We start from the raw sequence: 25,945 nt of genomic DNA on the forward strand, positions 1-25,945 counted from the left end.
AACATACAGTGTTCTGTGCATACATAACCAAGAAAAAAATTATTTGTTTACCACTACTTTTGAGATTACTAACTCCTGCAAAAACAATTAGATGCCATCTACAAGCCAGGAAAAAATAATTTCAGCCCTACCATCACAAAAAAAGCATGTAGAATTAGCTAAACTGAACTTATAAACCCTCAAAAAATATCTGGCATCAAACAGAGGATTAATATCTCTGAAAGTCGCTTTCTGCCCACTGTTAAACACAGTGGAGGATCTGTCATGATGTGGGCCTGTTTGCTGGAAAGACATTTTTTAGACACAATCCGGTGGTCTTTTTCAGATAATTGAAACTTTGGTGTTCATTAAGATCCAAAACAGCCAAATCAACTCAGAAATGGAATCACCTGGAAAACCCCAGAATATTCTCTGACCGTGTCGAGACAAGTCGGAGCTGCTAGAGCAGATTAAGTTCCTGTGTGATGATTTAATAACCAACTATCCTGAACATCCCTCAGAGTTTGAGACGTTGATGCTGCGCCGCTAACGTCACTGCAAATTAAAAACCGTGGAGATTCTTATGCTTGGAACCGGATTACTGAGGTAATATCTAGTTTCAAATGTGTCAGGGCAGGACGTCATCTGACTCATTATGTTACATATATTTCAGCCGATGACATAAACAGCTTCATTATCAATAATCTCATCTGTTTTTTTCATTTATATCAAAGTGAAACAAACAGGATTATGCGGTTTTCATTTGCAAATTTTTACAAAAGTCTGTAGGATCTCATAATTAAATCAATCAAAGCTGCACGGAGAAATAAAACATCAAAAATCAACATTTTTCTGTTTGCTGTTCAGTTAGAGTTGAAACTAAAAGTTTAGACGAACTTGCTCAACAGCTGCAACATTTCCTTTATTATGCAACAGCTGCCTTGTCAATCCCATAATATCACATGAAAAACATGACATTTCAGAAGAGCTGTGTGTTCCTCAAATGTTTTTCCCTCTCGGCATCATTTTACATAAAGCGACTGTGAAATGTCTAGATCCCAGAAGAATGGTTGTTTTTTTTTTAAAATGTAACTTATTTGATGTGAAAGCAGTAAATAAAAGGAAATACAAACTTTAGAAAAGTCCTGCTGTGTTTTCTTATCTGGTGTTTTGACTTGTTCATTACAGGGATTGTGGAAAAATAGAAGGGATTAATGACATTTCAACTTTTTTTCCCCAGTATTCTCCTTTTTCAACACAGATCTTGCAGAGTAATATTTTCTGTCTTTATCTTTTGTTTATTATCTTCCGACTCCATTGTGTTGCTTATTGTAACAACAGAGTGAGTCGAGTATAAATCTTCCAGGATGTGTGAGTAATAGGGCTGGAGTAGGATGGTGGCCATATGCAAAGTAGTTATTTACAGTCCAATTAACTTCTGCACCTCACTTTCATTCTTACCTCAGCAGGCTATGTACTCCTTTATTTAAAAAAGAAAAACATCACAGACAACCTTACACATCTTCTACATCAGACTTCAGTCAGAGGCGTCTTGTGACTCACTGTAATACAGACTGCTAGTGGGGATTCTCTGAAGAAACTTGGTAATGTTTAAATTCCATTTAGGATTAATAAAGTGTTTTATAAATGAATTTAATTAAATTTAGATAAACACCACCTGTTTATATCACCAACACAAAGAAAACTGCCATCTCAAGGGTAAACAATGACATAAAAATAGTAAAACGCATTTTAAAAACCGTTAGCCTTAGTAAGCTAGCAATATTGGTTAGCCTGGTAACTGAGGGCGACTGTTAGCAAATCTCTCTGGTTCTTTCTACCATATTATGTTTTATATAAAAATTTCAGCAACATATTCCCTTTCAGAAATTCTTTACCACATTGTGTGAGTCTAATTTTTAAAGATCTACTGCTAATAAACGTTTTGACTTTGCAGCTACAGGCTAAACGTTTTGTGTGTTTAGTAGCCATGTTTGTTTTGTAGTTTAGGGCTTGCAGGAAATGCAGCTAAATCCTCGAAAGAAGTTGTGGTTTAGATAGTACACTTCGAAAACTGGGTAAAAAAAATCAGAAGTTTACATTAAGAACTAATCATGTGCAAATGTTTTGTGAGGGTAATTTATGACATTGTCATGCTTCAGAGGTTTTTAATAGCATTAGCGCTATGCTAGGTGCAAGCATCACTGTAACTCAGTGATACAATGAAATTCTCAATCCGTTAATTTTTCTCTTTGCTTAGTGATTTTTAAACTGACCATACATCACCACAATAGGTTAGTCATTAGTTTCAGTTGAGCTGAAGTCTAGTTTCACTTTTTAAGTGGTAGTCTTTGATCGTTTTATGTAGTTCTGTTGTGCTGAAACAGAAAGTGAATGTCTAGCTTACAACCAAATTTGTGATGAAAATTTTGGTCTGGGGTCGAAGACAACTTAAAATGAAAGTGCAAAGTGAAGAGGATTCATCTAAACACACTGTTGTCTAGTCACTGAGGGGAAGGCATTCTCACTGACATCAATACTTTAAATACCACTATAAAATTGCAGTTTTCTACATATTATCAATATTCAGTTCAATTAAAAAATACTTTATTTATCCCAAAGGCAATTTATACAAGTAGCTTCAAAGAGCTGTGGATGGTGAAGGATATCCAGTAGCAGTCAGTCCTCCAACGAATCTGAAAAAGCCTCTGACTGAAGACTGTTGCTGTTTGAACTTCCTTCTCGTCTCTCTTTTCTCTCTGGTCCTGTTCTGCATTGATGACGCCTCCTCTGAGATTTGGGGTAACAGTTCAGGTATTTTTGAGCTTTTGAGAAGCTAACCAGCAATGCTACAGTAAAACAATCCCTTGCTACATTTACGAGTCATAGCAACTGTCCAAAACCAAAAAAAGAAGAGCAAAGGTTCTATGTTTATGTTCAGAACTATTCAGATGTTTCTCATACACGTATAGAACCTTCTTCCAAATAACTGGTGGTGTTTCTGCTGTCGATTTCTTCTGTTTACATGGATTCAGTATAATCTATACTCTATATTCCCGGTATTAGCAGGACCACAAACACCCACAAATAACTAAACTACTCAAGATTCCTCTCTAAAACCGCTTATAACTGCCTATTAAAATAGTTCAAACACCAAATTTACATTTATATTCATTAATAAGCATAGGGGAAACACTTTGGGGTTCAGACTGTTAGCACCAAGGGAAATAAATGCCGCTCTTCGATTGGCTGGTTTACAAATGCCAGCCAAGTAGCATTGTGGCTAGGCATTCCAGCTTCCATATTTTAAATGTGCTCTACCAAAAATCCACAAAAACACAAATTTTCTGCCAATAATCTGGATTCAAGTTCCACAGACAAATAATCTGCAAATGCTGAAATGTGAAAAATGTTAGTATTTCCTATCAAATAGCAAATACTTTGATCAGCATCAAAATTCCTGCTGGAACTTTGATGCTGATATCTGCAATGGGTCATTGCAGATATCAGCAATGATGACCCATTAACTTCAATGAAGAATAGTCGATGGTACTTGACAGTTGGCATGAGGGATATATATATATATATATATATATATATATATATATATATATATATATATATATATCAGACATCTCAGTCCAGAAATGTGCAGTTCTAGGCACAGCCAAGATACTGCGCAGAACCCTCAAGCTCCCAGGCCTCTGGTAGAGGACCCGAGCTCAGAGGATGAAAGAGACCACCCACGGAGGGTGAGAGGGGAATTTTTATATATATATATATATATATATATATATATATATATATATGGTATTTACTCCAAACTTTATGCCAATATTGTCACCAAACGTCTGCACATTGGTCTCATCAGTCAAAATGAGTGTTCCAGTTTAAGTTCCTGTTAAGTTTTATTTTTTACATAGAAAAAATGTGTTTCCTCTTCAAACATTTCAAAACACACACTTGTTTAGCTCTTTTCTCATAGTAAAGTCATGAATTTCATCAGTTACCATGCTAATTGAGAGAGAAAGTCTCACATTTTCCCCTCCTAAAACATTTTGTTTTTGTATCTGTTTTTTACTCAATAAAAATCAATAAGAAAATTTGAACTTTCTTTCTATCAAGACTGTAATAGTGTAAAAATAATGAAAAACGACGTAGAAAAGACCAATTTATTATTTATTAGGAAATAAAAATTTTACAAAACAAAAAGAAAAAATACAAATCAGTTAATTATCAAATCTTGTACAATATTAATCAAAACAGACATGTCTATTTAAGCCCCAAAATCCCTGTAAGGCAATAAGTAAGAAAATATAAACGCTGACCAGTGCCAGTGTTGGTCCATAATCATATCCAATTCAGGAAACATTCAGCTAAATAAACAAAACAATAAATCATACAAAAGACATTTGAAAGTACAAAACATATGTTAGAAATGCTCTGAGAACTCTGGATAACACAAGCAATCACTGACATGACATAGTCATTACAGAGGAGAGACCACTCAATGTGCCTTCCTCGACTTCCTCAATGGAAATTTCAGTACCTTGCCAGTTCTTGAGTGTGTAAGCACGAATTCTGCTTTTACTCTCAACTATGGCTAACGTGCATGCACAGAGTGCACCTAACAGCAATGCTCTGCAACAAAACATCAAAACAAGAAGCAGTGAAGTACTTTCAGTAACATCCAAAGAAATTAAACGTGAAATTATGCTGTTTATATGTACATATTTCTGTTTTTGACAGACTGAATCTTATAACATTCAGTCTCGATATGCTGACAGTGAATTCAACTTTGCAAAATGAAGAAAAAGAAAGTACATTCACTTCTTCGAATATTTTAACTTTGTCCTGGAAGACGTTATCCAGCTGTTTTATAAACTCACCAGTACCAGTCTAAAGAATGGTTTGTCCTTATAGAAACCAGCTAAAGCCACATTAGCCAACTTAAACTGATCAGTTTCAGTTCCAGTTACCTACGGCAAGCTGCACAGACACTTTCTGCATCTCTTCCAGCATTGCAAATTATCAAAAGTTAAATCATGAATCAAGATGTCTTACTTGATTCACTTAAAAAAAAGGTATTTTTTTGGTGGGAAAACTCTTCTAAAACGATAAATTGTACCGTTTCCAAACGGATCCAACTGGCTGCCGAAGCCGGTTGAGTGCCAACCCAGACCGACGCCAGGCGAGCCTCATGGGACCGGCGCAAACCGGCTTTCCAAAGCTAAACAGATTCTCCTGATAAAAACCAATTGTTTCTTTTTACTTATTTACTCTGCGAAGAGGATTTGATCCACTCGGTCAGATTTGCGTAGCGGCCCTCTGGCACCATCCCAAAAGGGAGGTTCGCGAGAGGCTGGGTGACGCCGCCGACGTCTTGCCGCCTCAGATCCACGTTGGCGCCGTTGCTCATGGTGCGAGGCATAAGGTTGGTGTAGGTATTTCCCTGGCTCTCTCTTTGGGATTGCATCAGAGGGCTGCCGCCATCTTGTCCGACAGAAACCTGAGGCTCCTGCTTACACTGGAAGACAGGCCCTCCAACAATACCCTTCAGGAAATCATCACTCGTCATTCCATCTAGGAAGGGGAAAGAGCCCTGGCCCTGGGACCCGTCTGCCGGTACCGACCCGTTATAGTTGCTTGTGTTGTTGTGGGCTTGTGGGGCGGTACCAAAGCCTTGCCACATGTTCTGGAGAGCTTGACTCTGGTTGGCCATTTGGTTCTGGGACTCAGAGTTCAGATCGTCTCTTTGATGCTGCTGCTGGAACATCAGCTGGGATTCGGACGGGTTCATCATATTCCCCTGAACGACCGTGTCCAAACACTGCAGATCCCGCGCGGAGAGCTGAGGGAGGGCGTTGTTCTCACAGCTGCCCGGGTCCAGTTTGTGCTGGTAACCAGTTCCACGACTCAGCTGGTGTTGCCTGCTGCTGTTTGGGTGGTTGCCAATGGATACCGATGGGTTAATGGTGACCGTTTCCATCATGGGGGAGGCCGGATTGACCCACGGATTACTGAGCTGTACGTTATGAGCCTGTGATGTCATCATGGCGCCGGTGGCCTGGGCTGGCGGCTGGTAGGACTGGTTAAATACTGGATTCTGCTGGGTCATGGGCGGCGCAGTCTGCCTCATGGCACCGTGGTACATGGCACTGTGGTCTGGGCAAAAAGAAAAAACAGATTCATTTTATATTCACCTAAATAAGACGCAAGGTGCGTACACTTTTACCGCAGTAACACTTTTCAAGTATTTTCAAGGAAACTTTGGAGTAAAAACAATACAAATGAAATAAAATAGTTTTAATTCACTGCTATATGATATAATTTATTACTGTTATTAATATTTTTGTGGTAGTATTGTACATTAAACAGCAGGGACAAGGTAAACTAAAATAAAGCAAATTTTCATGTTTTGAAATTCCTCTCACACAGCCTGGTCTGGGAACAAAATGCTAATTTAACAAAAAAAATCTTGTAATTTTAGTAATTTTGTTTAATATGATGGAGCATTAGGGCCACAATCCAATCCAAGCAAATCATGTTAAAGTAAATGACCTTCCTGCTCAAACTAAATACTTAAACACAAATTTCTAAAAAATTTCTCGCTAAGTTTTCTAATAATTTCTGTCATTCTAACTGACCTAAGACGAGAAGTTTCATCTGATTTAACTTCAGATAATGAGAAAAAAAATTCTCTCTTTTTATTATGTGTATAAAAATGTCTTGTTTCAAATGTAATGTTTTCCAAATTTAAGCTTTTAATGAAATGTTAGATTGTCATTTATTACAAAACGGTGCAGTTTGAATATGAATCACTTTCTGGTACTTTATACAGAAATGAAACACTTTCCAAACCATGAAACCACCTAAATGATTTCAAGTCTCCGTATGAACACTGAATATAAAAGTAGTTACCTTTCCTCATGTGAGCCATTGGGCTGTGAGGCACAGCCTTTGGCCGGCCCATTTGAAGACCAGGAAAAGAACTACCTGAAGACGGCAGAGAAAGTGAGAAACATGATTATTAATGAATTTAGCTGGAGTGAAATCACTGCAGCAGAAGACACAGGATCGCATTTCATACCTGTGAGTCCCGATCTCTTAAACAAATCCTCTATCTTGCGTTTTTTCTCATTGTAGCCGTAGGGGTCTAAAGAGAAGACAGAAGTTTTCATGAATAACGGAGTCTTGTTAAACAGAAACAACGTGACGAGAGTTTCTCATCACCTTTGTTTTCGGGCAGGTATCTGAAATCCATCGGTTCGCTGACTTCCTGGTCGGAGGGTCGGCGCAGCTGCATGTGCACGGTGACCGACTCGGTTATGTTGGTGTGGTAGTACGGCGGCGTCTTGAACACGATCGCCACTTGACGATGAACGTCGGCTTGGGAAAAAGAACCTCTGGCCTCCCATCCGTTGGAGGAGAAAAATCTCACCTCAATGTCATCTGTTGGAAAAAGACATGACGGGATGATGGTATCAATACATAATCCAGCCTGTTCTTTCACAAAACCTGAAGTTTACTTTCTGAAACTTTCCCAAAAGTAACGTGGAAATTCTGCAAAAGCAACCTCTAATTTCTAGGTTAAGTTATTGAAACCAGTAAGTAAGTAAGTTATCTGAAGCCAATCTGCAGATTCTGAGTCAGATCCAGAAAGGTTCTGGGTAAGCTCAGGAAAGTAACAAGTTTCTGAAACGTGCATTTTTTAATGTAGCCTCTAATTTTGCGTTAATTCAGATAAGTTTTGGGAAGCATTGCGGTAGTTCTGTAAAAGTAACCATTAGATTCATGGTGCGTTTTGTGAGTTATGAGAAAGTAGCCTGTATATTTAGATAAGTTACGAAAAGTAACCAGTAAGTTCTGGAAGGAAGAACATGCAAACTGAAGGTACATTTGAAAAAGTAACTTTAGTAAGTTTAGTTATTATAACTTGTAAGATTCAAGCTAAGTTCTGAAAAGTAAGGTGCAAGTTCAGGGAAAGAACTACTAAGTTCTTAAGAACACATAAGATCAAATTAACATTAAAGTTCCAGAAAAAACTGTTAAGTTCTCAGAAAGTAACATGTAAGTTCAGTTAAACTAGTAATTTTCCAGAAAGTAATTTATAAGTTCAGGAAATGAACTAGTATGTTTCCAGAAAGTAATATACAAATCAGAACTAGAAACATGTAAGTCTGATTAAAGAACTAGTAAGTTCTCAGAAACATGCAAGTTCAAAGGAACATCTAAGCTACTGAAAAAAACTGGCAGGTTCCCAGAAAGTAACGTGCAAGTTTAGTTAAATAACTAGTAAGTTTCCAGAAAATAATATATAAGTTCAAGGACAGAACTAGTAATATGTAAGCTCGAGGAAAGAACTACTAAGTTCTCTAAAAGTAACGTAAGTTTGTGAAAACAGCTAGTAAGTTCCCATAAAGTATCAAAAGTTTAGAAAAAGATTAAGTTTTTAGAAAGTAACATCTAAGTTCAAATAAAGAGCTAGTAAGTTTCCAGAAAATAATTTATAAGTTCAGTTAAAGAACTAGTCAGCTGCCTGACAATGAATTCCTGAAAATAACTATTAAGTTACCAGTAAGTAACATGTACATTAAGGGAAATAATTAGAAAGCTCCCATAGTGCAACATGTGTAATATAATATAACCTATGAGTTTCTAGAAAGCAACCTATCAGTCCAGGAAGTTCAGGCTGGCATGTATTGCTACTGAAAACCAAAGAGATGAGCACAAATAGCAATGAAGAGCAAAATGAATCAGTGGATTTGAGGGACGAATGTAGAGAAAAAGGTGCAAAACAGAGCAGAAACATTAGAAATGCAACCAATGGTTAAGATAAACTGTTTAGGACTGTGGCAGTTTGTACCTTTTTGTACTTTGTCACACAGGAGGAAGATCTCGTCGCCTCCTTTAACGCTTCCACTGTTCCTGTTGACTCGACAAATCCTCAGCTCAGCTGTGTTTGGGGCTCCTAATCACACAGAAACAAGAAAGTATATCATGTACATACAGAACGCTCTAGCAACTGTTTATTAGTTGATATTTCTTGTCGACTTTATTGAAGCTGCTGAAATTTGCACCTGGGCTTTGAGGTAAAAGCACTGATGGTTGACAGCTGAGATCTAAGCAAGTAAAGTCACATGTGTGCTTTGAAAGAGGAAGTGCTCCATGGTAACGGTGTTGTTTGAGGGTTGGTGTGTATAAAGAACTTCCTCTTTCTGTATGTGAAACCATGTTGAGAAAAAATAGACTGGACACATACACAAAGGTTTTGACACCCTATAGGTGCAGCTTTTTGCCAGTCTCAGTGTTTGTGCATTGTAAATTTAGTCATAATATCTCGCTTTAATGCTAAACCTGAAATGTACACCATTTTGCATTTCCCTAAAACCAACTTCATGGCCACTCAGCGCTGTTTTTCATAGCTTCTAACCACCTAGCATGATGTGATTTTGGTGTGTGTGATGGAGTTTGAGCTCGGCGCACTCACTGTTGTCATAGATGGGGTTGGTGACGATGGGGTTGAGTCTTCGGGTGTAGTGGCCGGTTTCGTCCTGCAGGAAAACCTGGATGCACAGGCGGACGACGTTCAGGTCGTACTCCTCCGTCTGCATCAGCTGCTCTTTGGGCACTGAGGCGACACAGACAAACACAAACCTTTAATAATCTGCACCAAATATTCAGTGGTTCTCTGCATTTGAGCCTTTACGTTTCAATTACAGTAAATTTTTAGTTCTGGGTTTGGACAGGACAGCAGTAAGTACCTTCCTGAAAATTAATCTGTAGGTTTTGGAAAGTGAAACTTGAATTTCTGGCAAAGTAGAAGCAAACAATTATTTTAGACATTTGTTATTTTGTTAATTATGTTCTGATGATTAATCATTAAAAAATGGTACATTCTGCAAATTCTTTAAATATTAGAAGAACATTAAAATATGCAAATAAACAAATATCTAAATTCCTTTTATTGCCTAAAATGCAACAATATAGCATTTCTTTTGTGAATGCTTAATCATTTTCAGCAAAAGATGCATCTGCAGTTAAAAGAAATACTTCTAACATCAACATGTGAAAAGTTCGGCCCTTTCTGCTTGATTTATCTAAATCTAAACTGTCTTTTGCATTAAACAATCGATAACTGGATAGTTAATGGTGTTTAATATAAGTTTTTTTATTACATAATTTGAAACAGGTAAGTGGTTTTGAGTAGAACATATTTAAAGACATTTTTTTTATCTTAAATGCAAAATGTATCTATTGTTTGTACAGTTTTGGCTTAATTACTGCTCTTTTTCTGAATGTGCAAGCTCCAGTTAATGAGTAATTCATTACTAAATTAGTTGATGGTGATTTCAATAATCCATTAATTGTGATTAATCCGATTAGTAACTTGTAGAATATGTTCTGGGAAAATAATCTGTAGATTCTGAGTAAAATACAGGAAAATAAACTTGAAAATTCAAATAGGTTCTGCGAAAGAAACATTAAAGTTCAAGAAAAACAGATTATTTTAAGGACTATTTATCTTTATGACTAATAATAACAATCCTGCACGATGTCAGAGCGTTAATACTGTAAATACATCTCACGTTGAGGCCGTATAATTTCAGATGCACCTTTTTGTTTTTGCTAACCTGCTCACTGTACATCGTCTGCACTCAGACACACACATCTACATGCGAGCGTCACACATCCCGCCTTCACCATCAACACACACAGACGCGCGCGTGTACACACACACACCTTGAAGGGAGAGCTCTCACTGAGAGACGCCCACGCAGCAACACCGACATCAGGCTTTCACATCTGCCTACTTTCTCTTCCTCCACCTCTCAATTTCTATCTCCTGCGCTCACAGCGAGGCCATCCCCACCTACAACCTGTCACCACGGTGACGCCGTGCGACGTCATCTCAGAGTGGAAAAGAAGTGTCTGCATGAGACTGTGAGCAAAAGATGAGGCTCCCTGCACGAGTGACCACGGCGGCTGTTGACGTGTGTGAAAGTGGTGGGACACGTCTTCTAAGACTTTCTTAGCGCCTTTTTTGTGCATTTTGGCTGCCAGGTTTCTGCGGCTATCTATTAGTTCAACACTTCACTGACATTCTGGACATTTTTAGTGCAAAAGCTGAGCCCCGTCTTTCTCAGGCCTGTTGTATTTTGCTCATCTCAACGTTGATCTGTTTGCAGAGAGAGAAAAAGAAGAACTGAGAAAATGTCTCTCCTGACATTCAGGCGTCCTCGGTTACAATCGAACATAAATACTTTTTGAGGTTGACGTGAAGATTTAACCTTTTGATTGAAAGCTGTTGGGTTAACAGAGTCTCAGGCTATCCCAAACCTTCAGACAAACCCAAGATCCAACAGCTCATCAAACCCTATTTGGCAGTAATTACTTAAAAATAGATGTAAGATACTTGAGTTGTAACTCAATGATTCTTTGACTTTTTAGGGATTTTGTTGCAGATTTGCTGCTGTGTTTGACCCGGTTTGAGCCAAAATGTCTTATTCCACTGGAATATTATTTCACTTATAACTAGCACTCTTTAGTTAATATTAAGGAATTATTGACTTGAAACAAGCTCCTAGATTATGCTGAAACATTACTTGTAAATTAGTTTTGTCTTATTTCAAGTGTACTTAGATATTTGCACTAGAAACTAGACCAGAATACTCTGTTTTTTCTGTGTAAAAGCCAGATAAAACATGATAGGACGCTTTGAAAACACTCATGAAAAAGTCAGATATGGGTCACATTTAGCAAATAAAACAGATTTGGGTTGTATTCCCAGATAAATCGGACATTTAAAAAAATGCTGCAGGTGTCCTTTTAGAGAAAATGCTTCTGTTTTAGTTTGACAACTTGAGTACAAACTTTAATGCTTGTGGATTCAGATTATTATGCTCTTCAAAAGCAAGTTTTGTTGTTTAACTTCCAGTAGTCAAAAACGGAAATTTATCTGCTAAATATGTAAAAGAATAGCGATCAGTTACACTCAGACAAAGGGAAGGTTTTCCAAATGCAAAGCTGCACATGCATATTTGCACACGTTTATTTCCTGGATGCCTATAACATTAACTTACAGGTGCACCGCAGTGTGCAGCAGCAGCTTATTCAGATTTATGTCGGATCATCAGGTTCATGTGCTTGTAGGTGGCAGACACACACAAAACACACAGTGGAGAAACTGAAGGAGGGAGAAATTAAACGGAGATGGAACTACAGACGGAACAAGCTGGGCTGATCGCTACTTGCAAAAGTGTTGGTGTAGTGCGCTGATCGAGGAAGCCGCTGGACAGGTGCACGAAAGTGGGTCGTAGGTGGCTGCAGTGGGGAGTGTTGGTGTGTGTGTGAGTGAGTGAGTGAGTGAGTGTGTGTGGTGGAAAAGAAAGAAAGCGGGGCCGCGATTAGCCGACGTCCTGGGTTGCATTAAGTTTGCAGCCAGGTTGTACGGAGATGATGTTGCCGGGGGAGGAACGGGGGGCAACGCGGATAGGGGCGGGTGTTAGCTTGCTGTGGGGCACAAGTGGTTAGCGTGACTGTGGGAGACGAGTGTGAGAGCGAAAAAGACGTGTAGGCAGGTGCCAAGTCTCACCACAAAGTGTCTCCACTGCGTGACTCACAATTTCTCCACCTTTTAGGATTTGCAACATTGTGTTTCTGTGTCTCTGGCGCTTATGTAACCGTTACTAGGATATGTGCAATAGCTGTATCGCCAAATGTTCACGCAACAGGTCTTGATGCTCAATTTCTCCCCCTTTTTGTTGTTAAAATTATTTTATTTTCGCGAGGTCGTTTCATACACCTAATTAAACCCGACCGCAAAGAGGATAGCGCGTCAACGAACGGTTAACGTTCGCATCGCGCCTCGCATGCGCAGAAGAAGAACGTTGACGTCACACAGCAGCGCACTGTTTACGGAAGTGATAATGGACGGAGCCGTTTTTGGATCGATTTTCAAAGTTTAATCAGCAATGGAGCTGACAGTATGGACACTAAATCACAGAAAGACGAAGGGAACTAATAAAAAGAAAGCATAACTAATTATAACGGTGGAGAATTGACAGACATTTTTGAAGAGACGTAAATTTGGATCCTAATCGGAACTATTCGGAGGGGTGGCGATGTGATGCGCCTCAGTGACACAGATCTCTTTCATAAGTTGATCACTTTCAGCCATTGTTTATGTCCCAATTTACCGAATCTAGCCTTTTCTGGCGCAGAAGACATTACATCAGTGACGTAAAAGGCGGATAAAATGCAGCACTGCTTAGACTACATTGGCTTTGAAAACTATTAGATATGTGTATCCAAATGAGTACCACATATGGGAGTGATACAGGTCGGATTTTTATTGGTGAAAAGATTGGAATTCGCAGTGAAAAATCAGCAAATTTGGGTTGCATTGCCTGCTGTGTGAACATAGTCACAGTGCAAATATATAGAGGAAAGTATTGTGGGGATGATTAATAATGCAGCATCCATGTCTTAGTTTTACATGATAACCCCAGGCAGTGTTGCAATGTTGCGTATACATCCTCCTGATGTCTGTGCAGGAGTGATGAATTCAGAAACATGTCAGGCAGACGTCATTAAGTCAAAGTAGGGTAGCCTCTTCTACCCTATCTGACAGCAAAACACAGAGATTCCCTTAGCGTGGTTTCTGTTCGGCCTCCTCGTCGTTACCCAAATGCCACCGTGGAACATTTTTCAGCCACGATAACGCACCTTGTAGTCAGAGCTGCAGAGTCGATGCTGTGCACATTTCTAGTGGTTTTACGAGCGTCAAGCACAAAGTAGTTTCTAGGTTTATCAAATAACCTGCATATAATTTCATTTTCTGTCTTTATTGCCTTAATATGCAAAAAACAGCCTTGTTAGAGTTATATTAATTGTTCTTTTACCATACGGAGTCAAAGTTACCTTAATACCATGTATTAAGTTATCATGAATAGTGCCGCCACTATTTTGCCACCACCAAGTATAGTGGTGGCAGGATCATGCTGAGGGCTGTTTCATGCAAAATGTATATAATTTTGTACAATTCTGGATTAACTACTTCTCTGAATACATTGTCCTTTAACCGAATGGCCTTTTTTTCAAGTCTGTGTAGTCCAGTTAACAAATAATCGATTACTAAATTAATCAATTCATCACAATTAATCCAATTAGTCACTTCAGCCTTAAATGCATCCATTTTTCTCCCAGTGTCACCAAGAGCAAGAATCAGCCCTACATCATGATGCTGCCCTCACCATGCTTGACAATTCACAGTGTTAATAGGGTAATCCTGTCCTTGTTTACAAACACTTTTGCACTCGGGTCTTGTTCCTTAAAAATTCCAACAGTTGTATGTTATATTACTATTCCACCCTAAAAATACAACTCAAATAAAATCACTAAAATCTCAAAATTTATATGAAAATCATGATTATCTTATGTTAACCTATAACCATCTGCGGTAAAACATCAGACTACATCAGCATACCACCCTTCGTCGACCCTATTTGATGTTTGTTTTGTTTAATAAGGTAAACATTTCGTGGTTGTAACCACATGCATTAGTTTCAATAACTAAGGACTTTCCTTCAAGGCTCATTCCTGTCTTGTGCTACAGGGGTGAGTATCGGCAGGTGCATCACCACACAACCACAATGAACTGAAGACACACTCATAAAGCAAAACAAATTACTGCGTCACAGCAACACAGCAACACAGGTGTCTTCGTAAGTGTTATGCGTCATCTGCTGAACAGGTGGTGATCCAAGTTTATAAAATTAAATTAGGGATTCAAACAATTAATCAATGATTAATGGTTTCTTAAATTACAATTAGTTCCCAATGGGCTCTTTGCACCTCAGCTTCCGCGTTCGGGGTAAAGCGGCTGGATTGTTTCCGATCCAATACAAATATCATTTACACTAGGTGCTTTCAGGGCTTGGCCAAGGTTTGTACATCGATCCGAAGCCCCAACAAGTCAGCTGGAGAAAGGTTTTAAGATGTTCGCCTCGTTATACATTCACTGACACGAAGGTGAGTTTTACTTAAACTTTGTGGCTAACATTAACGTTAGCTTATGCTAGTAGGCAATATTCTCGGACATTGTTCTTGTAAAATGTGCTATTTAAGTATCTAAACATTCTAACGGACAATGTATTTATCTTATTTTCAAGTATATTATGTGTGTTTATTGTCGTTAGTGTCACAGACTAACGGGGAGGTTCCGGTTCGGGCTTTTTACTTCCGAAGCCTGACGAAGCACAAGCCTCATAGCTTAACAGTAGCGCAGCTCTGGTGTCAGAGATCTGGTTCAGCTGTTCAGGTTCAAAGTTGCTGCTTTTAGAAAAATATGACCGTGTTGCTTCATGTCTCCGTGTTATTTCGTTTTATTACCTTTGCATGTTTCTTGTGAAGAGCTCAGATAGGACGGTGTTTACAGCAGGATGTACAGGCGGATCAGTAGCTCGGCTGTCTGGCTCTGGTCTGCTCTCTCGTTCCCATAAACTCGCTTTTTCAGGCTGAATATAGAAGTGATTCCATGGAAATAACTCAGGGAAGCTCCTTTATTTACCATCCGTATCTCCGGTAGTTTTAGGCTGATCCGGAGTGAAGTGAAGGCTGCAAACTTTGCTGTGCGGCGTTAGCTGGTAGCGACAGATATTTACAAGCCATCTTCTTAATTCAGGATCGCTTGGAAATTAACGAAAACTTAAAAGCCCATTATATTAGGGAGACAACAATGTTAATAGTATTGTTTTTTTGCATCTGAAATACAACTTAGTCTTTTCTACCAGTCATGGTAACTCAAAGCGGAAAAAAGTGAGCCGCATTAGCTCCTGGAGATGTGACGTCAACGCCTTAGGTGCAAAGAGCCCATTGACTGATAATGCTTGGTTAGACCTTTTTTTTAAGTGTTGCTGTTTGGCCTCCATCCAGCAGAGGGCGCTGCTAGTCATCCTAAAGCGGAGTTAGATATATAAACAAAGAAGGCGGAAAAAGAACGCCATCTTTGAGAATGCTGGGGGTTTTTTTTGAGTGTTTTGAAATAAAACACTCGACAAGCTCCATAAGTTACTAACTTAGTATCGTTCAGCGGACCAGCATGGTGGAGAAGCGTCAACTTCTCAACCAAAAATATTATTCAGTCAGTACCGAACACCAAAAAATGCTCACATATAATGATGTGCTTCTTTTTTAAATTCAGCACATTATGAAAATATTAGCCCCTCACGTTGGACCTCTTGATTCAAGAGCTTATCAGTTAATCATTTGAACCATTTAGATTGGTATCTTAATACAACCTGTAATTAAACAAATGGCGCTTCATGTCACATTGCAGGAGAACCCACCACAAAAAGATGATTTATAGATGAAAATAAGAACTAAATGAACACATTTTCCTATGTGAAAGCGGTGAAAGTTTAGATTTAACGTACAGAAGCGTAATAAAGCAAAACCCCCTGGTCTAATCAGCGGCTGAAGGGATCAGCAGCTTTGTGTACGAGCATAAAGGTGGTAAAACAAGCGTGTTGGGCCTGAGGGACGGGGACCGTCATATCTTCCCTCGACACAGGAAGCAGGTGAGTTTCAAAGCAGAAGTAAACTGCTTTAAGTAGCAGGTCTTTGACTCCCAGCTGCCCGTTACGCATGTGTCGAGTATGAGCTTCAAATTCTGTAGAAAATCAAGACCCAATCAACACCAGGAAAGATTTTATACAACGTACAGTTACAATGAGCTTTTAAAAATCAAGAAATAATAAATTGTTGATCCCAACAACACTGTAACTACTGTTGAGAATGGTGGAGGCAGGATTATGCTTTGGGGCGGTTTTGATTCCAGTTATTCTGGTGTACCGCACAAGTATTGGGTCCAAAATATACATTAATCCACCTAAATAATTTAAAACATTGGTGCTCAAAGATCTAAAAATGTATTTGCATAAGTTGTAAAATTCTTTTGGAGCCATTTCTAAACGTCTTCCGTGACAACAGCAGTACTTCAGATTCAGATTCAGGTTCAGATCTGAATCTGGTTATGTGGTAAATTTACAATATAACAAACAAAAACATGAAACCCTATTTTACAAACTTTAATGCATATTATTCTGATCTTTTAGCCACAACGGCAAGAATTGCTTGGAGGAGTCAATGCCAGGTTTTCAAATCTAACCAAAGTGGGGGAAGCATTATGCTGAGTGGCTGATTTTCTACCAATGCTTGTATGAAAAATAATAAAGCTACAATGGTTTCCACAAGTAAACAGTTGGATTATTGGATCATGGAAGTAATAACCTGCTAGAGGAAGTTTTAGCCAAATATTAGCGGGGGTTGATGAAGAAATTAGAGGCTGGGTTTTGTCATTTTATTTCACAATAAATTCGATTTTATACTTCCAGTTCCTGTTTTAAAGTCAACACCCAACAGTTGCTATATTTTCATCTTATAATGTAGGGCTGGGAAATGTGACTGAAAAACATATTGTGATATAAATGTTTCATATTGGTCGATATCAATAATTATTAATTATTTTTTCATTTAAATATCTGAAATATTGCCAAACTGGTGGCGTGACTGTTCCTGTTTTATCCAATTTTCATTACACGCTGTTGTTTTTTATTTTTAAGCTGCTTATGAGGCACGTTGGCAAAACCTTAAACTGCTGCTTCCCCAGTTACTCACCAAGCTGTTGCTAGGTAACCATGAATTCCTCAGAAGGTTGTTGCTAGGTAACAAAAGAGTGAGCCCAATGGAATTGAATGTTGTATTAATCTTAACTGTCCATAAAAGTCAGGGGGGAAAAAGGTACTAATGTGATCATATTTGGTGTCAGACAGCTACAGGCTAAATGCTAGTAGGAGTAAAGGTTTCATTTATATTACAGGAGAAACATGTGTCACGGTTTCATATGTTCAGGAGCTGTGAAAGTCGTCAGACATTAGGTATGAGGATTATTACAGATATAGATGCAATGAATCAAAGCCAGAGAGCAAAACAAAAGCACGTATTAAATGTGTACTTTAGTTGAAACTAGATATAGAAGTATTACACATATCTGACATCTATGACGAACAGAGCTGGGAAGAAGACCCAAAAATTGTACTCAAGTAAGAGTAGTGATACTTCAACATGTTTTTACTCAAGGAAAAGTAAAAAGTATGTGGTAAAACGTCTACTCAAGTACTGAGTAACTGATCAAATTATCAATCATTTAATATTTAAAAATTACATCATCAGACAGATCAAAATATAAAGTCAAGTCAGTAAAGTAAAAGTTTTTCTTTTTCAAAAAAGCTAAAAAAGTAAATGCAATTGAGTAAATGTAACTTGTTATACCCAACTCTGATGACAAAAACCAAAAGGTTTAAAGCGTTTATGTCTAAATTAAAGCTGAACACAAACCTCCTATTTACCAGTCGTGTTTTACAGACCTGTAAAGCTCCCTACCCGACATTTATCATCATCTCTGAGGGCTGGGGAAGCCCCTCGCTTCAACCCTCCCTCTTTTAATGAATCCTACATTCCCAGCTCTCACGTGGCCTCCTGCACTGATCTGAATTGAGCAACTGTGACCAAGAATGGGGAAGTAGCTCAACGCCTGTTTGTACACGAGAACTGCTGCGTGTCTGCTCGGGAGGACCGCAGAATGAAAGAAGCACATAAAGGAAATGGCTACAGTGTAGATAGCACGGTGGCGGCAAGGCAGCGGATTTTCGACTCGATGGCAGGAAAATCTGCTCAGTTGCCTGAGAACTGGGTCAACCAACGTTTGAAAACATTTCTTGTGAATTGTTTTGAACAGCTTACTCGGTCACAGAAGCAGGAAAACCAGAAGCAAAGACCAGAAAAGCTCAAAGATTCACTTTTAATTTAGTAGATAAAAGGCTGTGGATTCTACAATGGGGAGGAAACATTACTTTAAACTAGATTAAACCATTAAAACACTGCAAAAACACAAAGTGCTTTTTGTCTTGTTTCTAGAGTAAATATCTTAGTACACTTGAAATAAGACAAAACTTACAAGTAACTTTTCAACAATTTATAGGAGTTTGCTTTAAATCAATAAGCCCTTAATACTGATGAAAAATTACTATTTTTTTCACTTATTACATGGAAAAATGTCTTATTATAGGTGAAAAAAATCTGCAAGTGGATCTAGTATTTTTTATTAATATCAAGAATTTCTTGACTAAAACAAGCTCCTATTACTTTCTGAAAAGCTACTTGTGAGTTGGTTTTGTCTTATTTATGTATACTGATATATTTGCACTAGAAACTACATAAAATGCTTGGCAGGATTTTGTGTTTTTGCAGTGTAAAACAGTTTTGTGGCACTGATGCAACCAGATTGGCGTAAATAAATCTGAGAATGATCCAGACCTTGTAGAACCACTTTTACCAACAATAACCTTTTGGTCTACTCTTGCTTTTAACATTACTTCAGTCAGTTTAGGTTTGCAAATAATAATTTTTTGTTCAGTTAACTTCCCTCATATTGTTTGGAAATGCAAAAGTAGCTTCCCCCGCAAAGCTTTTTTTTATTACATAAAATTATTACATATTTGTTCCTTGTTCTTGTACGCTTTTTGGTTACATTTGAATATTCCGAGTCTGATAATAATAATGAAAAAAAGAGATCAGTTTTATTATGTTCTAGCATGTAAAACTTTTACAACCTTTTCAAGCACGGCTACATTTGTTAGCCAACATTAGCCACTGGTCCAACAGCAGCAGATAAACCACTAACAGTTTTGGCTAAAGACATGTTTTGAATGCTTAAAAATAGGACTTAATAAGTAGAAGTAATGTAATATTTATTTTATTTTTCTAATGTAAAAGAGATTAACATTACAAGGTTTTGGATAGCGTAGCTTAGCATGAGTCCTGATTTAATGTTAGACTAATTAAACATTTATAGTTTATACCATTTAAACTCTGTTAGTACTTTGTAAAACAGTTTGTCTATTGTGTGTTGTTGAAAGTATTTTTTTCTAAATGTTTGATTTGTTGCTAAAAGCTAAATAGCTAAGAGCTAAAGCAGTTACCCTTTTATTTCTGACCCATGAAAAATCTGGGTTTCAAGCTTATAATCAAAGCAGTGTGCAAAGAAAACTTAATAGCCACCCTTGTAACACTTAAGATTTGATAGATCTAAGAATACATCATGTCACAAACGTCACACAGAGAACAACAAACATTAAGCTAGCTCAGCTAAATCCGGCTCTAAAGCCAAGAGGGAGCTCTGAAGTTGGAACCGCATCTGAAAAACGATCTCAAACTAAGCCGTTGAGCTAATGGTTAGAAAAACTATTTTTTGTTTTTTTTTAGCAAAATGACCAAGCTAACTACTGTTAGCAACTCTAGCAATAGCAATAGCAATCAAATAATGCCTTTGCCTCCAGTTAACTTTCAAACGTGGAAATCCAATTATTTCCAACTACAAATGGAGTATGTAGTTTTACAATTCCTGCGATTACACCAGAAAAATCTCTTAGCAGTTATTTCAGGTTGCCTGAGAAAAGGTCACACGGACCGACCACAAGCTAACAACCAAATCCTGTTTTCAGATTCTTTTGTGACAAAAGTTAACTGCTGAAAACTGGTCAGTGAAGATTACAACTAGAGTTGTATCGACTCCTTTTACTTCAAAACCAAGTTCCTTCAATGTCGAGACATGTGGAGAGCAAAGGACGAACTGGTTACTGTAAGTTCTTGAAAAACTAAGAAGTGGAAATTAGATTTTCATAGAGCTATTTTCAGAGGAGGATTACGATACATTTGATTCTCAGAAGCGAGTTCTGGCAGAAGGGTTTTTTTCAGACTTTCTGGACAATAATGGATCTCTAAGCACAACGTAACACGATCTGTTGTGGTTTGGATAAACAGGCAACACCTCAGATCTGACCTTTGACCCATATTTTATTAGTTCTATCAAGACTCTAATTTGTTTTTGCCTTGCTATTGGAGCCTGACTAAAAAAAGACTCAAAAATTTGTGATCAGGCGTGGTGACATGTTCCCAAAATAATAACAAACAGGAAACAGAACCCAGAAAAAACAAGCTTCGCCCAACTGATTACATTCTGAATTTTTCTTGCTTTGAAGGAAATTTCTGCAAAGGTTTTTGTTTCGTATTTTCTCCACACATAGAGCAGAGGTGCATCAGTTTAACTTTGTATTGTTCTTCTCTCCAATTTGTGAGTGAGAATCTATGAAAACGTCCAAAGATCTCTAGAGATCCGGACAACAGTAAGGTGTTCCTTTTCTTCTTCTGGTGAACCGATTTAAAACAGAGAAACTGTTTTTAAAGACATCTACGTGATATAAAGATTTAAGCTCACATTTTTAATAAACACTTTATAAAAGTGGAAAATACTAATATACAACTCTGGAAAAAATGCTCAGTTTCTCTGATTTTACTTTTTATAGGTAATGTTTGAGTTAAATGAACATTGTTCTTTTATTCTATTAACTACTGACAACATGTCCCTGGAATCCCAAACAAAAATTTACTGTTTATTTGCAGAAAATGAGAAATGGTCAAAATAACAACAAAGATGCAGTGCTTTCAAACCTCAAATAATGCAAAAAAAAAAAACTAGTTCATATTCATTTAGAAACAACAATACTAATATTTTAACTCTAGAGTCAATATTTGGTGGAATAACCAGGAGGTTTTTAATGGGGTTCAGTGCAGCGGGTTGTTAAGTTTTGTCCCCAGAGCTGTATTTAACCCTGGAATTATTGTAAATAAATCCATTTTTGATAAATACTAAATGTGTAAAATGTGTGCATTACTCCATTTGTGTAGTTTTGTCAGTTTCTGCAGAGAAAAGCGAGCAGAAAGAGGTTGAGCGTGGAAACACGACTCACCGTTGAAGGGGTTGATCCCTCTGGTAATCCTCTGAAGGATGGCGTCCTTAACTTCCCTTCTCCTCACACACTGGATGCCCAGATTCTGGAAACTGTCAAAAACACAACGATTGAGAAACAGTTGCTGCAACATCTTGAATTTAAAATGGACAAAGCTGATTGGACCACACCTGAGTGATGCAAGATTTTCAAAAAACAAGAAAGAAAACACAACAATACGATCGTGTTTAGAAGTCAAGGCAATGACGCAAATCTTCTCACCCGTCCGGTTGACTCGGTGTGTCATGTTCCAACAAATATTCCACACACATTCAAATATTCACCAAGGGTTTAGAGTCATTACAATACGACGGGCAGAAGTTGTGAATTTATTTATAAAATGAACTCTGAGAGGGATATACAAATTTCATGCACTAAAACATCCTGACTCATTCACACTCTCACACACACTCCAGTACTCGCACACAAACTTTGTTTTCTCTCTCTCAAGCACGGCAAATAAGGATGATGTCACCCGGGGAATTCCCATATTGCCATCTCCATCACAGACATGGGTTTGATAAATATGCTTTGTGTGTGTCGAAATGCGAGTTTGCTGTGTAATCTGCTGTACGGGTTTGTTTTGATGCAGCTAGGAGGTCTTCGGTTTGCACACCGAGCCGTTTTAAAACCGATTAACAAACCAAATGCTGCTGAAAGGGAGCAAATCTGGAATGCAGCGATGTGTTTACACGGCGCCAAAGAGAAAGTGATTGTTTCTGTGACCAAGTGCTGATGAAGAGCGATACTGAAGCCGGAGGTGGACTCACGCTATCACTCTGCGGTCGGGGCCGAACTCGGCCTCGTAGAACCCGTCTTTGCAGTCCTTCCCCACCAGGTCGTGTGGATGCGGACGGTACGGCTCGTTCTTCGTCACCAGGTAGACGCGGACCTTCCCCTTACCGCAGTAGTTCAGGATCTGCAGAGAAAATCAAAGTTTCCTGGGATCTGCGGTGATTTTTAGAGAAACTCTGGTGCAGAGCGGTGGATTTTGTGGCTGACCTGCAGGCTGGGGTACGTCCTGTTGTTGTCGGAGCTCTTTTCGCCGGGGATGCTTCCGGCAGAGCGACCCTCGCATTTGTACCGGAAGCGCATCCCCCTCTGCTTGGGTTGCTCAAAAATCTGGACTGTTGGCTCAGCCACTGAAATGAGGAAAGAGGAAGAAATCTGAGTGACTTTTTTCTCTCCTGTTGGAGGAACTGTCTCTGCGTTACATTCATTGTGATCGGGGACAAAAATTGCAACATTCCATTTTCTAGTGTGGTTCGCTTTCACACTGAGTTGTATAAAACGGACCAAACAGTTTGAAAAACCTGTTCACCTCCTCGCCTGTGGTGGCGCTGCACCAATAACTACAGAAAGAAACGATACAAAGACACTGAGCGCAACTTCCCTCTTCACAAAATGTAAACAAAAACGGAGTAGCGTCAGATTTTAGCATCATTTCACCATTTGTTCTGGTTGTATTTACCCAGAATGCCCTGCTCTGTAGTCCACTTCTTGCTTTGGGGGCGGTCTCTGGTTCGCTTGGTGTTCATATATGATTTTGAACTGCACCAGAATCCATTTAAACCAAACTGAAATCTCGCTTTGTAGGTGGACCAGCGTTAGATTGTTTGGCCCAAAGTCCAATTCCCCAATCGAACTAAACTTTTTACACTAATGAACTGCAGTTTGATTTAAAGTGAACTAAATAAAGTTGGTGTGAATGAACTCTAAGAGTGCGCCTCATTCTGAAGATATTGGTTGGAATTGATCTAATTTATACAAATTTTCCAAACTTTTGTAGCTGATTATTAGATAGTTAGACAGATGGACAACTGTACAAATCTGAGAATACAAACATATTTCCCTAAAATATTGGATTTTTTTGCCAATCACCAAGAAGTTTTTGGTGATTGCACACAATCACCAAAAACTGATTTGGTCAATCACCAAAAAAAACTATTCTCAAATCCCCAACTACAACAAATTAAACCATCTCTTCCATTAATCATGATGGACAATGATCACCTCCCCTACTCCAACATCTCTCTGTCTAACCATAGCCACTGACAAAGATTTAAAAAATAAAACTGCAAAAGCAAATGAGGTGGATTAGCAGTGATGGTGTCCTCTAGGACATGGTACTGTGGAATATCGGCTCTGTTGTAAAGATACTGAGCTGTTAGCATTTCAAACAGCAACAATCTTCAGTCAGAGGCCTCTTCAGAATCACTGAAGGACTGACTGCTACTGGAGCATCATCACCATCCACAACGACTCTTTGAAGATACTTTGAGAGGATTAAGACAATGTTTAACTTCCCTTTTGGATAAATATGTATTTTTTAGCAGTTTTTTTAAAACAAGGTTACATTTTGATTGAGTTTGAAGATCTAAACTTGAAAGTTTAAACTCAAATGTTGTATTTTACATATTGTGACGCGTTACAACAAGAAAAACACAGCTGCACACAATATGGATTCCTTTTAGCCGCTTTAGTTTCAGGGTTCGAATCACAGCTTGCAGGTTGTCACAGATGCATTTTTTTATGACAGGTTTGATTAAAGATATAAAAAAGTACTACTAAACTCTTTGGTTGTTGCAATTCTGGACAGATTTAGATACGCTCACCATCATTTTTGCACAACTAAATTGAACAAATGGGCTTCTTTGCAGCTGCAAATCAAGAAACCGGAGCTCAAGTCAAACCTCATCCGTGTTGAAAATAAAAGGCATTTTTTTGACTGCTCTGCTTGAAACAAAACTGGTTGCACATGACACCCGTGTGAGAGAGGAACCAAAACTGATCTGAGAAGCATTTTCTGTTCTTCACATATTACACTGTTACAACCATAGTAAGACTCTAAAAATCCAGTTTGAGATGACAGCTGAGCGACTCTTTCCACCAAAAGGAAACAGATGCTTTTCAAACCAGTACATCAACAAATATAAATTTTTTGCATTTCAAACAAAACGACAGCATGAAAAAAGCAGCTTGTTCTACAGGTACACAGCTGATTCTGCAGCTTAAACCCGCCTAACCAAACATAAATGCATGAAATGTGAAGATAAACAGTGAAAGAGAAGCACTGGCCATCACAAAAAACAAGCAGAGTCTGAAAAAAGTAATCCCTACCAGTAAAACAAAAGAGGAAGTGAAATGACACAGCATATAAATATAGACTGCGTTTTTAATACTTGTTGGTGGGAGAAAAATAGCAGCTTTTAAAGATAAAAAGAATAAAAAGCAATAATAAATTTAAATAAATTTGACTTACTGAGGTGTGGATCACCCTCTAGAATGGAGGGCATTAAAACTGAGGAGGGAAAATGCGAGATTTAGGGTCATACATTTAAAAAGTAGCAGCAATAACATTTGATTCAATCCGAAGAAGAGTGCAGCTTTTGTTAGCTTAAATAAAATAAACAAACTGCAGCAAAGCAGCAGCTCAGCTGAAATACTGCAAAAAAGTAATTATTGTATTTACTACTTCGGTTAGGATACATTCAACTTTTCCAGTTAGTATGTAATTCAGTTTTTGCTATAAATCAGTTGCGCTTACTTCGCTGTGTTTCTACATCCTACCCGCCCTTTCTACAAGTTCGTCTCGTTATAGTGAATAAACACTGGCGCTACTCACCGTCCATGGTAAGAACTAGTTTCCCACTTTAAGTCGTGTTCTCTGGGTCGTGTTCCGTCGGAAAGCCGCGGACTGAATGAGTGAGAGAGAGTGAGATCAACCAGTTTATGTTTTTCACCAAGAGGTCCATTAGGGGGGATTCCCCCCTCCCCAACGTCCGTCACAGTTTTTTTTTCCCAATGGACCAATCAGAAGCCTCAAAAGGATCTGGAGAGGCGGGGCCTCACCATAGTGCGGGGTGCTACTAGCTAGCTAGCGCTTCCTCATCGCTCAGCAGCGGTGACGAAAGGTTTTGAAACACCCCCGACCTAAATGTTTCCGGATTATCACATTAAAAGAGTACGTATATGTATATAAATATAAAATTTTAAATAAGTTAAAATATTATTAAAAATATTATTAAAAAGTAAATTTATTTGAGAAACTGTAATAC

At 38.3% G+C, this 25,945-nt stretch overlaps 1 protein-coding gene across 1 annotated transcript; it reads right to left on the reverse strand.

The window, feature by feature from the left end:
- Positions 1-4,137: 4,137 nt before the first annotated feature.
- On the reverse strand, positions 4,138-25,664 carry rel (REL proto-oncogene, NF-kB subunit). Its single transcript, XM_015007750.2, has 11 exons — positions 25,513-25,664; positions 25,150-25,188; positions 22,890-23,029; positions 22,658-22,806; positions 21,849-21,940; positions 9,470-9,610; positions 8,846-8,950; positions 7,213-7,431; positions 7,070-7,135; positions 6,901-6,975; positions 4,138-6,144 (listed from the first exon to the last, which is right to left on the reverse strand). The coding sequence occupies exons 1-11, from the start codon at positions 25,517-25,519 to the stop codon at positions 5,252-5,254; spliced, it is 1,926 nt and encodes a 641-aa protein (XP_014863236.2). The 5' UTR covers positions 25,520-25,664; the 3' UTR covers positions 4,138-5,251.
- Between the last annotated feature and the right edge of the window lie 281 nt (positions 25,665-25,945).

Source organism: Poecilia mexicana, unplaced genomic scaffold (genome assembly GCF_051168715.1).
Source record: "Poecilia mexicana isolate PSO_F unplaced genomic scaffold, ASM5116871v1 scaffold_15, whole genome shotgun sequence".
Taxonomy (NCBI): Eukaryota; Metazoa; Chordata; class Actinopteri; order Cyprinodontiformes; family Poeciliidae; genus Poecilia; species Poecilia mexicana.

Bases quoted from the DNA above. Each gene is read 5' to 3' on its own strand.
- rel (XM_015007750.2), bottom strand. The intron at 7,432-8,845 runs GTACAAACTGCC...TTTTTCCAACAG, and splicing joins GTGTGACAAAGTACAAAAAG to ATGACATTGAGGTGAGATTT. The intron at 7,136-7,212 runs GTGATGAGAAAC...TCTTCTCTTTAG, and splicing joins ATACCTGCCCGAAAACAAAG to ACCCCTACGGCTACAATGAG.